Consider the following 16,222-nt stretch of genomic DNA (forward strand, 5'->3'; position numbering starts at 1 on the left):
ACATCTCTTTCACTTACAACACATTATTCTGTTTCGCTAACAATCAAACACATCTCTTTCACTTACAACACATTATTCTGTTTCGCAAACAATCAAACACATCTCTTTCACTTACAACACATTATTCTGTTTCACTAACGATCAAACACATCTCTTTCACTTACAACACATTATTCTGTTTCACTAACGATCAAACACATCTCTTTCACTTACAACACATTATTCTGTTTCACTAACGATCAGAATAATGTGTTGTAAGTGAAAGAGATGTGTTTGGAATAATGTGTTGTAAGTGAAAGAGATGTGTTTGGTTGTTAGTGAAACAGAATAATGTGTTGTAAGTGAAAGAGATGTGTTTGGTTGTTAGTGAAACAGAATAATGTGTTGTAAGTGAAAGAGATGTGTTTGATTGTTAGCGAAAGACAATAATGTGTTGTAAGTGAAAGAGATGTGTTTGATTGTTAGCGAAACAGAATAATGTGTTGTAAGTGAAAGAGATGTGTTTGGTTGTTAGTGAAACAGAATATTGTGTTGTAAGTGAAAGAGATCTGTTTGGTTGTTAGTGAAATTCTATTAAGTTTGCTAATTTATTCCTCACATCAATAGAGATAATTTTTTACAAGCTTTTTATGTGGCACCTTGTCAAATACTTTCTGAAAATCCAGATACACCAAATCTACACCCTTACCCTCAACTACATAAACAGTAACCTTTTCAAAAAATGTCAAAAGAGTAAGGCAAGATTTTTGTTAAAAAAAACCTTTTCAAAAAATGTCAAAAGATTAAAGCAAGATTGTCATTAAGAAACCATGATGATTATCAGATTAAATTCTAAACTTTGTTAAATGGCTTTGCAAACATCTTTTATCAAACTTTCCAATTACTGGTACAATTTTTATAACCTCCTTTGAAAAGAGGAGTTACATTAGCTAACTTCCAATCCTCTGATACCTGCCCAATATTCAAGGACTGACAGAAAATAGTAGTAAGTCGCTCATATATCCAATCTTTAACCTCCTTCAAAACCCCTGGGGAACATTATCTGGCCCAGAAGCCTTGTCATTTTTTAAACTTCCCAATTTTTTCTAAACCAGCTCAGAATTAATGCAATCATCTTGTTTGTCACAATAAGTGTTTGGAGTCAGTAACATTATATAGGTTTTTTTTTTTCCATAACACTCAACTTTTCATGCATTTTGTCATGTGGTTGTATTTCTTCAAAGCTAGTTAAATTATTTATTTTTCTGATAATTTCATTGCATATCTTCATTGTATGAGATATTTTTGTACTTAAATTGTTTTCTGCTTCATTTTCAAAACTAAAACACTATGGTTATGACATAGAGAAAGTGAAATAAGTGAGTGACTTAGAAAATTAAAAAGTTGGAGTGTTAATATGAGAATAAAATATTTTTTGTAAAATAGAACATGGTATTATTAGTGAAACAGAATATTGTGTTATAAGTGAAAGAGATGTGTTTGATTGTTAGCGAAACCCTTATCTTGCCTTTATTATAATTAAAACCCATCTGCCATTTATTTGCCCAACTCAATAGATGATCTAAATCCTTTTGTAAATCAGCAGCATCCTCTTCACAGCTAGCATCATCCAAGACCTTATTATCATCTGCAAATTTAAGTAATTTATTAACCATTCCTTCATCTATTTCATTGATGTAAATCAAAAAGAGCAAAGGTCCTAAGACTGAGTCCTCAGGTGCCCCACTTTTGACATTAATCTGGTTTGACTGAACTCCATTTGTAACAACCCTCTGCCTTCTTCCATTCAGCCACTCCATTTGGGTTATCATAATATGAATTATAAGTATAATTTTGATGAGAATAACTTTAATAGTGTTATGAAGGAAAGGGATCTTGGTGTAATAGTTGATCAGTCTCGAAAGCCATCCAAGCAGTGTGCTGTTACTAGTGGTAGGGCAAATAGGATTTTCAGGATTTTCCTGAAAAAAGAAGAGTTAGGGGGATCTAATTGAGGTGTTTAACATTGTAAAGAGAATTGATAGTGTTGATGTATCATCTTTTTTCGTATTTAAGTGAGAATAGTAGGACTAGGGGACACAAATATAAATTTTTGGAGGGTAGGTGTCATCTTCAGCTAAGACAGTTTCATTTTTCTAACAGTGGGGTTGGCCTTTGGAATGGGTTGCCTTTGGATGTTGTAGAAGCATAAATTTAAGTGAGATTAAGAAAGAGCTTGAAAAGTATATAAGTTATAAGGGCTGGCTTTAAGATTTTTTTTAATCATTTTAACTTAGTTTAGAGGATGGAACAGCTGAGATGGACCAACAGGTCCCATGTTGTCCCAAAACATTATGTTATATGTTATAATAACCATATATGTACCCTGTATGAAGCAACTGAACCCTAAACATTTGTTATCATGGGGCATTAAAACATATGAAAAACAGAAATCTGTAAAAAGTTTATTAATCTAAGTACTTGATGTATAATGACCTAACATAAACCTCAACCCTGTATGAAGCTAATGAACAGTGTTTACAAAAAACAATTATTCACACTACATTCAGGATCTGATATTTATAAAACACACGAAGGCTTTAAACAGCCCTTCCCAAACAGTATATGGGGGCTGTTAGTAAGCTGATGCTGTATCTGTATTCTTTATTTACAAAATTTGACCCCTCAAGGTGAGAGGGCATCCCAGGAAGGGTTCTGTATTGCCATGTGTGGCGACCCGTGAAGGGGAAGAGAGGATCCTGATGATTGAGTGGTGTCTGGGGCACTGCAAAACACCACTTTGGCCTTGAATTCCTGTAGGCGGGTGGACTTGGGGTGACCCCTCCAGGGTCAATCAGCTGGTCCTGTTGGGCTAGGGTCAACTGAGTATCAGTGTTGGGAATTGTCAATGGGTGTGGTGATGTTGGTGTTTGGGTATAGTGCTCACAAGTCCCTGGCATTGCTGCAGTGTCCTTGTTTGGCATTGTTGTGCATTCTTTCATCGGACCTCATGGTGGGTAAAGTCAGTGGGCACTGAATTTTTCTCCCAAATCCTAAAAAAAAATAAAATAGTAAAAACACAACTTATTGGTAAACGACTACACCTTGAAGACTGATCAAAAATCTTCAACTCATCTTGCTCCTGTACCTCATTTCATGATGTTGCATTCCTTGTCAGAAAAACATTTAGGACAAATGTCTCCCTTTTTTTTTTATTCAGAAGGGATTAGAAGGGCTTGCTGGCTCTCCAAAGTCAGTCAAGACATTATGTTTGGGGACTTCTTGGTGGAAACATCTACTCAAAACACAGCAAACTCCTCTTGAAATCGAAGGCCATTGGGGATATACCCATTGAGGTTATTCCCCATGATACTTTGAATTCCTCACGAGGAGTTACTATTGAGAGTGATTTGAAGAACATCTCTGAATTGGAGATCCTCACTGGTTTCTCCAGCCAAGGAATTTCTGCAGTACAACATATCTCCACTCATAAAGAAGGAATTATGCTGCCTACCAATGTTCTTATTTTGATATTTACATCACCACATCCACCTGTCCCTGTCAAGGCACGTTTTCTTAGATGAAAGGTACAGCCATATATTCCCAACATTCTCAGATGTTTCCAGTGTCGGCGGTTCAGTCATTCAAAGGCATCTTGTCGTGGTTCTGTGACATGTGCTTGTTGTGCAACCATGACGTTTATGAGTGTGAACTGGACCCTCATTGTGTTAATTGTAGTGGTTCTCACCCCTCTTACCATAGATCTTGTCTTAAGTGGGTGGAGGAAAAAGAGGTACAGCCTTTAAAAATGGTTAACAACGTTCTTACTCCAAGGCTTGGAAGTTATAGTCCCCTACTCCATCTCAGACATATGCCACTGCATTATGCTCCACTGCTACAGTGGGAATGGAGACGGACCTTTCCTTGCCTACATCAGAGTCTTTTTCACATCACGTGAAGAGACTTTTGCCCTCAATGGATAATCTATCTCTGTCCCCACCATTCCTTCCAGTGACTGCCCGGGTACACCTCCTTTGGCCCTGGCTTCCAGTGTCTGCTCGGGTCCATCTTCTTTGGCCCCGAGATGCAGAATGATTATTCATTCATGCCCCCAGCCACTGTATTCTAAGTCTAATGACAGAGATCTGCCCACTCGACCAAGAGCAGGATCCATGGAGGTTCACAGACCTCCTTTTAGTAAATAAAAATGGCATGATCATAAACAGAAGGGTTCTCCACACAGTTTTCCTCCACCTTAGTAAAAATAGCCACTTTGATACAGTGGAACTGTCGAGGTTTTCATTCTAATCTGTAGGATATTAAGGCCTTGATTGATTCCTAGTATCTTGTGTGTCTTTCCTTACAGGAAACATTCCTGAAACCTGCTGATAAAGTCACTTTTTGGCAGTTTCTTAAAACCACAATGACAAGTTGTGTGATGGATGAGTGCATGAATGGGTGGCACTGCTGGTCGACCAGTGTGTGCCCACCTTGTTGGTGTCACTCGATACACCTTTGGAGGCTGTAGCCATCCACGTTTCCTTGGGTTGTACCATCACTGTTCGTTCTCTCTACATATCACCTGGAGAGATTTATGATCAATCAGACCTTGATGCTCTCATTGCTGTCTCCCTTTTTAATCCTGGGAGACTTTGGGATGGTGTTGATATTCATGGGAGTGGTTGTTCAGTAGAGCGTATGCTCTCGGATCACAACCTTTCTCTCTTCAATACTGGTTCTTATACTTATTTTTATGCACCTAGTGAGTCTTTTACTGCCATTGATCTATCTATCTGCTCCCCTTCACTTTTCTTGGAGGGTTGACAGTGACCCAGGGGGCAGCAATCATTTTCCTATCGTTTTGAGGGAGACTGGCCATAATTGATGCCAACCAACCCGAGTGCCGTGGTGGAAATTAGACCACACCAATTGTCTCTCTTTCATCTCTCTCTCAGAACTTGATCTTGCTGTCATTAGTCTTCCATCTATTAATGGTATCTCACTCTTTCTAACTGCATCTCTTTCCAGCGGGCCCATTCCCATGCTCGGCAGGTCAGACGTCAAAGCCAAAAGGAATCATGGATTAAGTTCAGAACTAGCATCTCTTTTGCCGCCACTTGCAAAGTCATATGGGACAAGATTCGGAAGGTCGATGGGAGGTATTCTTTCCATCTTGCTCCCCAGTGGCCAGGAAGTTGCTGATGTATCCAGCACTTCTGTTTCTTCCCCCGCCTTCTTGGCCATCAAGTCTCGGGCAGAGCAATTGCCTCTTTCCTTTCGGGCCAATCATCTCTATGACTATAATCACCCACTTACACTAGTGGAACTCAAACTTGCTCTTCATTGGTCTGGCAGTACATGATGATGTTCACTATGAGATGCTGCACCATCTTTCTCCTGCCTCTCTTGGGATCCTTCTGGTTGTTTTTAACCAGATGTGGCAGGAGAACATTTCCCTGATGCTTGGTACCAGGCTATTTTCCTCCCTTTCTCTAAGCCTGGGAAGAATCCCAAGATTCCTTCTAATTATCATCCAATCGCATTGACTAGCTGTCTCTATAAGTTCTTAGAGAGGATGGTTAATGCTCACCTTATTTGGTTCCTTGAATCAAACAACCTCCTCTCACCCACCCAGTGTGGGTTCCATTGACCAGGCTCCACCGTGGACCACCTAATTGGACTTGAAACCTCAATCAGGGAAGCCTTTCTCAAGAGGGAACATCTTGTTTCTGTTTACTTTGATCTTGATAAGGCTTACAACACTATGTAGAGGTATGGCATTTTGCGGGACCAACACTCATATGGGATGCATGGCCATCTACCCATTTTTATTCAGAACTTTTTACTCAACAGGCAATTCTGAGTCCATGTGGGTTCAACACTTACCCGTTCTTTCACACAGGAAGTTGGAGTCCCTCAGAGCTGTGTCTTGAGTGTCATACTTCAGTATCAAGATCAATGCTATCACTACACAACTTCCTCCTACTGTTGCTAATGGACTCTATGTTGATGACTTCCACATCTCATGTAGGTCATCTAAAATGAAATTCATTGAGTGGTAGCTTCATACTGCCCTCAGTCGCTTGTTGAAGTGGACCACAGCAAATGGTTTCACCTTTACTTTCTCCAAAACCATTTGCATGCATTTTTGCCACATAAATCAGCTATGTGTCAAGTGTACAAGGACACTGAACATCTTCCATGTCCTCTCTTCCACCTCTTGGGGAGTGGATCAATGTTCTATGCTCAAGATCTATCATACCCTAATTAGATCCAAACTGGACTACGAATCTCTGGTTCTGCCAGGACATCAGCCTTAAAGATGCTGGACCCCATTCACCATCTGGGGCTTTGGCTATGCAAGGGGCTTTCTGCACTTCTCCAGTCCAGAGTTTGTACATTGTCCCATGAACCTCCTCTTCACCTCTGCCATATGCAACTTGCTCTACAGCATGCTACAAAGCTTCGAACCTTACCATAGCATCCCACCTGGAATTGTGCCTTTCTTCTTTGGTGGGCTGTGCTCTTTCAGAACAGACGGTCTGCAATTCCTACCTTTGGCCTTTGTATCCAGGCACAACTGGCTGAATTGGATCTGGCATTGGATGACATTGTTGTCCCTATTCATCAGCCCATTCCACTATGGCTTATTACCATTCCCGAATGTGACCTTTCCTTGAGTCATCTGAGGAAGGTAGATACTGCCGATTGGAAGTACCATCTTCTATTTGCTGAACATCTTTCGAACCATTCTTCTATTCTCGTGTATACGGATGGTTCAAAATCAAGTGACTCTGTGGGCTCTGCCATGGTTTGTCGTGGCTCGGTGGTTGCTCACATGATCCCCTCTACAGTTTCTGTGTTCACTGCCAAGTTGTATGCCATTTCTCTTGCCCTAGATCATGTAGAAGCTATGCAATACAGCAATTTTACTATTTACATTGATTCTCTTAGCTCTCTACTGACCCTGGAATTGCTTAGTGTTAGTTCTTACCCTGTTTTCATCAATATTCAACAATGACTGGCCCATTTTTCTCTATCTTTTGTTTCCATCCAGTTTTCTGGATACCTGGCCACGTCGTTAATCGTGAGAATGAGCTCGCTGACAATGCAGCTACGTCTGTCTGCTCTGGTGCCATCATGGTCATGCCTGTCCCATATGTGAACTATGGTCCTGTATTCAAGGTGTGGCAGTCGACTTGGGGTGAGCAACATCATAACCAGCTTTTGCAGATCAAACCTTCTGTTGCTCTTTGGCCATCTTGTTTCTGTAAGGATAGTCAGAAGGAAGTTGTCTTGACTAGGCTATGCATTGTTCACAGTTTAACTTATTGTTTTCTTTTATCTGGCACTGACCCACCAATGTGTAGCTTTTGTGATACTCAAGTCACAATAGCCCACATTTTTCTGTCATGCCATCATTATGACCATGAGCAGCAGCATCACTTTCGACATATACTTTCTACGGGTTTACCTCTGTTGTTGGATGGTGTCATTGACAATGGTTTTAGGCCTTTTTCATTCTATTTAAATGTTTTTATATGATTTTTTTTTACATTTTATAACCTTTTACTTTGAAATTTTTACCATTTTTTAAATGGCAATCAATCAACCAAACAACCAAAATTCGACAATAAAAGTTCATTTGTAAAGACTGACTCAAACTGTGGTTGTATTTAGAGGAAAAGGTAAGGAAAAGAGGCAAATATAAGGCCTAGTACATTAACTTGATGAATAAACAAATTAACAATCAATAAAATTTTTATATCCACTAAAATTGGAAAAAATATAACATTATAATCTCCTTGAAGTCCGAGATATATCATCTTGATTAGAACCATATGATAATTACTGTTTTCCAATTTACACACAAGAGGGAAATGGTAGTTAAATTGTTTACAAGAAAATAGAACATCAGTTTCACTATTTGTCCAAAAAATTAAAAAGCACAAACTCACATAAGCACACATCTCATAAAACACCAAGTTAATTTGAAGTAAATCTACTTTTCATAGTCATTTGTATGTACGAAGATCCTTTGTCCAGTTTGTTTTTAATTGTTAGTTCGTGGAGCATATTCAGTCATTATCCTCATACACACTGTATACAAAAGAATCATCTCCGTCAGCAGTTGACATCAAATAATTCAGTTCTTTAAAAATAATCTCTTCTGTTTCACTTGATTTATAGACATACTAAAATCAATCACCCCTATCATGATCTTCAACAGAATCAATTTAAATTTCATTGTACATGTCTCACTTCCATTTCTTAGTTGCACATTCTATAGAGATGTTAGAAGAATGTATATCAAATTTTCTTTTCCTCCTTTTTGCCATAAACTTCTCCAAGGCTGCTTCTAATATTTGTTCTTTTTTCCTCATGTGTCCATAAAAAATCCCTTCTATTAATTAACAGAAGGTTCTTCACTGTTTCATGTTTTAAACTAAGTCTTTGGTGAGAATTCAGGTAAGGTGATTAAACCCTGCTTTAATGACACAATTACTGTGCCCTATGCATAGCGCTATTTCCACTGGTATACAAACATTTTTAAATCCCCTCCTATATAGAAATACAAACATCCCAGATATCCTTAGTTTTGACTTCATTCACGTAATACTTAACCATTCTCTTGAATTCTTTACATTCTGAGTTTATCCTAGTTTTATCAAAATTGTTCCTTTTTAGTGCCTCATAAAAATGCTCTGCAAATAAACTTAAACACTCAATTTCCCTGGTGTTGTTATCCCACTTTGCTGGATCTATCCAAAACATACTTTGATAAAGTTTACTTTCAAATGAGGAGAATCTAGTAATTTGGAATAACTGTAATTCTCAGTTTATCTACAGATTTTTTTCAGCATAGTCTACATTGTTAATTAGACTATAGTTGATACTGACAGCAGAGCATTCCCTGTTTTATGGTGCCTTGCTTTAGGCAAAGTGCTCTTAGAAAGCAGAAACCTGATTTAATTTCCAGTTCAACCTTGAACTTTTTCAAAACATTTTCACAATGTGTACCTGAAGTTTCTTCCTTGAGTTCTTGCAAGGCAGTACCTGATAGCATAAAATGTTTTTTTTTTCAAACAGCATAGACAGAATAGAACATCCAGCACATTTTTGTACAAACAACATTTTGACACCAAAGTAAAGTCTTTCATCTTTCTTAAGAGTGTATGAAATTTATCCAATACTACTTCCCTTGCAACTGACAAGGGAATTCCCTAGAATTACCCAGCTACTCAATAAATGATTTGCTCAACATCTTATGTTTGCTACAAATGAATTCCCTATAGCTCAAGCAAGAATTACCCAGCTACTCAATAAATGATTTGCTCCACATCTTATGTTTGCAACAAATGAATTCCCTATAGCTCAAGCAAGAATTACCCAGCTACTCAATAAATGATTTGCTCAACATCTTATGTTTGCTACAAATGAATTCCCTATAGCTCAAGCAAGAATTACTCAGCTACTCAATAAATGATTTGCTCCACATCTTATGTTTGCAACAAATGAATTCCCTATAGCTCAAGCAAGAATTACCCAGCTACTCAATAAATGATTTGCTCCACATCTTATGTTTGCAACAAATCATGTACCATGCACTTTGGTAAAATAAAAATGCTGCATACCAAATGCACTGGTAGTTGTCTCAAACTGCCTTTTGAACTTTCCAGGTCATTTGAACAAGTAGTATATAGTTGTCATGAAGTCTTTTACATTAGTAAATGATTTAGATACACAATCTTTTAATGCCAATTCAACTTTATGGGAAACAGTGAATGTTTAAAAGCCAGAGGCGATTGTCATTTTTCCATTTTGTTAGCAATCCAATGTAAATTCCAGTATTAACAGAGGCTCCATCAGATGCAGCTGAAACTAGCAGGTAAGTGTAATTAGTTAAATTACTTGCATCTGCATTACCAAAGCTATCAACATCCTGTAAAGCAACACAGAAATAAAATTATATGCCTTGCTTGACTGTTCTAATGAAAATCAATTCTCTTTCTGAGCTGGTTTTTCTTGCCTGAAAATACACCACTAAGAATATGCAAAAGCTATTGCTGAACATAAAATCACTGCTACTTTCTAATGAATGCCTTCTGCAATAACATTAATAAATTATTTTGTTCTATTGACATTATCAAAATTAAAAATCAGTTGTATCCCATTTTGTTTTTGCACTTTAACTAAAGTTTAGAATAATGACAGAGGCTGTCCATCCACAGTAAGCAAGTAAGCTGTTTTAAGAAGCTTTCTGTATGCCTCCTTAACTTGTGCATGCAGACCTTTGTTTATCTGAGGTTGAAGAGAAATGCTGGAAGGACCATCACTAGCAATAATACTAGTGCCAGAAAGAGTCTTTTCATCATCTTCAAGCAACTTTTTAATGCCATAAAAGCACAAATGTATGAACTTAAAATATTGTAATAAAACAATTTAATAAAAACTACACATTAATAAAACAAATGGACAGTAGAATCTATGTAAACAATAATCCTAGTGACTGATAATTTACTAAAAACAACATATGCATAGGCCTACCAGTTTATAAAAATAACAAAAAATCAGTGAACAGATAATACTGTACATAAAAACATTTAATTATGTTTAAATTGGTACGTAAATAATATAGGCCAAAAAATCAGTTCTCTAATTACCTTAGTATATGCTCAAAAATTAACAAATAACTAAATATAAAGTTTACAAGTGACTTGAAAACCAGTTAAAATGCATATCATCAAGTTAGGCCTCAGCCAATAATTTATAAATGCAAACAAAGTTGATGACAATTCTATTATAAAATAAGCCCAATTAAATCATTGAATGTATCTAACAAACTAACAACTGTCTTGGGAATACATGTTTTTCCTCTGGTTTATGTAGATGCTTGCAAGTTGCATTCAAACATAGACCTATGCAGGCAACGTTTGGGTTTACCTTTGAATCAAAGGCAATATTATAGTTTACTGACTGTAAAATGTAGATACAGTGCCTTGCAAAAGTATTCATTCCCTACCAATAATATCACATTTTGATGAAATACAAATAATATAAAATTTTTTTAATGAACTTGTTTGTATTAAAAACTCTAATGATCCAACTTAACACTGTTATGTGTGAAGGAGGTTGAATGTCAGATAAACCTGCAAAGAAAATGTATAAATTGAAATTTGCTGATTACATAAGTATTCAGCCCCCTAAGTCAGTACTTGGTGGAAGCACCTTTGGCTGCAATTACTGCTGTGAGTCGTTTTTGGATAGGTCTCTGCCAACTTTACACAATTGGATGGTGTAATTTTTATCCATTCTTCCTGACAAAATTGCTCCAATTCTGACAAGATTGTTGAGGATTTTTGATGGAATACAATCTTCAAGTCTCACCATAAATTTTCAATTGGATTCAAGTCAGAACTTCGACTGAGCCACTCCAGAACATTCACTTTCCTCTTTTGAAACCACTCCAGTGTGGCTTTGGCTTTGTCCTGCTGAAATGTGAATTTTGACCCAGTTTTAGATTCTTGACTGACTGAATCAGGTTTTCCTCTAGGATTCACCTGTACTTTGCACCATCCATCTTCCCCTCAATCCTGAGAACCTTCCCAGTTCTTGCTGATGAAAAGCACTCCCATAATATGATGCTGCCACCACCATGCTTGACATTTAAAATGGTGTTGACTGGGTGATGTGCTGTGTTGGACTCATGCCACATGTAATGCTTTGAATTTAGACCACGAAGCAGAAATTTTGTCTCATCTGAGACAAATCCTTCTGCTACATGGCTGCAGTATCAATTACATACTTTGTCACAAACTCCACACAAGATTTAAGATAATTCTTTTTCAGTAATGGCTTCTTTCTTGCCCATACAGGCCAACTTTGTGTAAGGACCAGGATATTGTCAATGTATGAACACTGACTCCCATTTCATACATGGAACTTTGTAAATCTTTCAAAGTCACTGTTGGCTTCACAGTGATATCCCTAACCAGTTTCCTGGTTCCCTGGCTGCTTAGTTTGGAAGGGAAACCTGATTTGGGTAGTTATTGGGTGGTATGAAATACATTCCACTTCTTAATGATGGACTTCACCGTACTCAAAAAGGATAATCAGTGAATTGGAAATTTTCTTGTAACCTTCTCCTGATCTGCATTTCTCTACCATTTTATCCTTGACTTGTTTGGAAAGCTCCTTGGTCTTCATGGTTGGTTTGAATATCACTATGAGAGTTGAGGCTTGATAGATGCATTTACTCTGAAGTCAAGTTAAACCAATTTGACACACAGACAGGGACCGTTACATAATTTTGTGACCTTTCAAACTTATCTTTTGCATCTGAACTGATTTAGGGTTGCCATAGCAAAATGGTTGAATACTTATGTAATTGAGGATATTCAAATTTTATTTGAAAATCTAACTTACTTACATAACATCAACATTTTTTTTAACTTTCTCAGTTTGGAGTAGATTGTGTTGATTCTAAATATAAAGTCCCATTTCAAAGTTTCATGACTGCAAGCTCAGATGGCAACAACATGTGGAAACTTTGCAGGGTATTGTAATTGATGATATAGGCTGTATGCATTATGAGGATAACGAAAGGATATCATTATAGATTGGAGTAATATATACATATCTAAATCAATACAGCTTGTTTCTGAATTCACGTGGATGAGTCACTGTACTTCATCATGAATTCAGTGTTGTATATATACTTCTCCACTTTTTACTGACTGTACCCTTTCACTTCTTTTCAAATCTCCTCACTGTATTTAGCACAAAGCTTGCACCAAAGTTTTGTTACAATGTCTCTTCCTAAGGTTCCTTTGAAAAAACTAATTCAATGTGTCTACCAAGATTCCATTTGTTGAGTGTTGACAACAAAACAGTTTCACTGGCTAAACTGAGACATGACAGCCCTTGCAGCTTCATTTCATGCAGAAAATCAAATAAGTTTATCAAATACAATTTAGATGATGATGAGATTTTTTAAAACTGTTTTTACTGCTTTGAATTTGCTAATAATTAATAACCAATTTTGTAAATAAGCTTTAACACATTGACTTAATTTTTCAATTTCAATATTAGATGTGTACATAATAGAACAATATAGTTTGAAAATATCATATTACTGCATGTGTAACATCACTAGTACAGCCAAAAGTACCAGAGCTGTAGCAACCAACAGGGTTACACAAAGTTATTTGTTAGCTTGTCTATGTAAATAAACAACAGCTGACTGTGTGAACAGTAATAATCATGACAGACTTGACAGGGGCTCTAAATAAGCCCTTGCAAAACTATTTCATGGGTATTTCCAAGTGGCAGTGTGAAGGCGCCTGTCAAATGTGAAGGCCTTTACATTTTTTCATGGCAGTTGACACTGGTTGAGGCAGACTAACCTAACATCAACACAAAAATGGCTAATGAGATATGTACGATATATCTATTGTTTTCTAAAAGTTGATAATAAGCATTAATCATATGGTTTAATCAATATACTAAAATATACCAAACATTTTTTCTCCACACTGTACAAAGTAAAAGGTTTTAACTAGTAAGCGAATAAACTTAAAGAAATCTGAGAATTTCTGAATTACAAAACAGCCAGTTTTTCACTTTCTTTTCTTCAGTACACTTGTGACAAGACATCTCAAATTAATGTTATTATATCAGACAATGTCTATATGACCAAAATCTGACATTTAAATCAAAACTAAAATCTTTAATTTGACAGAAATAAAATACATTGTTCGAATATGGTGGATCCCACAAGTACCTTGTCATCAGCAAAATCTTCATCGCTAAAGTCAGTTGAACCATCTTCTTGAGTTAGCCGCCAATCAATGTTAACATTTTCAAACAGAGTTTTCTTGTTCTGAAGGGCATGTTCAAGCTTAAGCAAAAATAAAATTTTAAACATTATAAATGATCACATGTAATATCTATTTCTAAGGGAAACAATCGGGGTTGTATTATTTTGAAATAATTTTTACATCTTTACTTTTTACATCTTTTACCTATAAAAATTAACCATATATCTGAAATTGATCCTAGGCTGTTTCACGGCATATACATTATACAAGTACCATCTCCAAATATGTAAAATTTTATCCTAGGTTGCATCATTTTATTTACAAGCAATATAAATATGACCTCCATATATGTGCAAAATTCTTCCTTAGCCTAACCCGCATATTTACACTTACCAATTCTATACATGTGTGAAATTCCTTCTCTCTGGCTATATCTAGAGGAGTCCTTCCCTCAGAATTTTCAATCTGGGGGTTGGCCCCACTTCTTAATAATAATTTCATACATTCAGTTTGGTTCTCAAGTGTACAGATGTGCAAAGGTGTGTTCCCATGTTTGGTTTGTTTGTCGATGGTGGAACTGTGTAAGAGAAACACATCTTCTCATTAAAAGCCAGTTCTTATTAATTAAAGTTTCTTGTTCCAATACACATGTACAGTAAAAAAAAATTAAAATTTTAATGATAAGTAGGGATCGTTGGTTAATCATAGAACTGCTGTAAGAAGTATCCAAAACAAAATAAATGCTGCAATTAAAAGTACCCAAACAAGTAAAGTGATACTAGTTAGATAGATTTTAAAATGTTTTTCAATCCATACTTTAGTTGGCATTGTGATATGTATAACTAAATGAAGCAGTCTAAATTGGCAAATGTGATTTTTACTTATTCTTAGAGGTTGGTGATTTTAGATGCAATCTTGGAGGAGGAGGTTTTTTAGCTTTACTTTATTGGCGTGTGTGAAATGTTTATTTATGATCAAGCAGTTTGCCCCTGAAGAAGAAAGGTCCACCTTTTGAAAGCGTTTGGGTTATAGGGTTTTTATTCAATTCAAGCAAAATTAGATAACATTCTTATCTGATTACACCATCCCTTATTTGTATTATTCATTATCAACCTACAGATTTGAAACACTACAAGTTAGAAGAACATAGTGCTGAAGTGTTCTACTGATATTTATTTAATATCATGATTTATAACTTCTCATTATACCTTCTGTAATACAATAGTTTGTTTGTTGTAAACATAATATGCAGAGCCATCTCATTCTTTTGATGAGAACCTATATTTAAAATATTTGTGAAAACAAAATCTGGTATTGCTCACCTGTTCTGTATAATGAAATCTACAATATGGAGAGATGAGCCTTCTTCCCGACTTATAGCAACATGTAGACTGGTTTCACCACCTCTCTGAAACAGTACAACTTTAATGCCACTCAACACAGGAACTGAGTTAACAAACTACTAAAGCACATAAGATTACTTAACAGTTTTGTTCTCTAATGTATCAACTTAGTTACATTCATATGCTCTAATACTTAAGTTTGATTAATAAACACATACTTTAAAATTTAAGCTTAATTAACAGCTACCTCCTTTAACCAATAAGATTTAACAACCTATAACAAATAAAAAAAAAGAATAAATAATCAGTGTTCAAATATAATAATGTTTGTTATTAATTCCTACCTTAAAAATGTGATTTGTAAATGGCTCAGATAGAACTTATAATAAAAATAATTCACTTGAATAAGATGACTAATACTAAAACAATTGTTGCACATGAAAATTAATGTTATATACATATATATAACATCTAGACCACTACTAAGTCTGTTGCATCTCAGCTGGCCTGATTAGCCCTGGTATTGGTTTTGGCACTGGATATACTATATGTAGAGTGGTTGACATATTATTACATATTCTCCTTTGCTTTCACTCATGGGTCTTTAGAAAAAAAGTAAGTTACCAACCACATCCTGTAACACACAAGCTTAGTTAATGAACTTAGTTAACAACCACATCCTCTGACACATAAGCTTAGTTACCAACCACATCCTGTAACACACAAGCTTAGTTAATGAACTTAGTTAACAACCACATCCTCTGACACATAAGCTTAGTTAACAACCACATCCTCTGACACATAAGCTTAGTTAACAACCACATCCTCAAACACACAAGTTTAGTTAATGAACGTAGTTAACAACCACATATTGTGGCACACAAGGTAAGTTAACAACCACATATTGTGGCACACAAGGTAAGTTAACAACCACATATTGTGGCACACAAGGTAAGTTAACAACCACATATTGTGGCACACAAGGTAAGTTAACAATCACATATTGTGGCACACAAGGTAAGTTAACAATCACATATTGTGGCACACAAGGTAAGTTAACAATCACATATTGTGGCACAC

At 36.2% G+C, this 16,222-nt stretch overlaps 1 protein-coding gene across 7 annotated transcripts in view; it reads right to left on the reverse strand.

Annotated features, from left to right (window-relative positions):
• LOC106468822 (arfGAP with SH3 domain, ANK repeat and PH domain-containing protein-like) overlaps positions 1–16,222 on the reverse strand; it is a 68,449-nt gene that overhangs the window by 14,864 nt on the left and 37,363 nt on the right. For all 7 annotated transcript variants that reach the window (XM_022397184.1, XM_022397183.1, XM_022397186.1 and 4 more), the window contains 3 exons: positions 15,122–15,207; positions 14,193–14,376; positions 13,763–13,879 (listed from right to left, as the gene is read on the reverse strand). In XM_022397184.1, coding sequence (XP_022252892.1) covers positions 13,763–13,879; positions 14,193–14,376; positions 15,122–15,207 — 387 coding nt within the window. The remainder of the gene's footprint in view (positions 1–13,762; positions 13,880–14,192; positions 14,377–15,121; positions 15,208–16,222) is intronic.

This window comes from Limulus polyphemus, unplaced genomic scaffold (genome assembly GCF_000517525.1).
Source record: "Limulus polyphemus unplaced genomic scaffold, Limulus_polyphemus-2.1.2 Scaffold3178, whole genome shotgun sequence".
Lineage (NCBI taxonomy): Eukaryota > Metazoa > Arthropoda > Merostomata > Xiphosura > Limulidae > Limulus > Limulus polyphemus.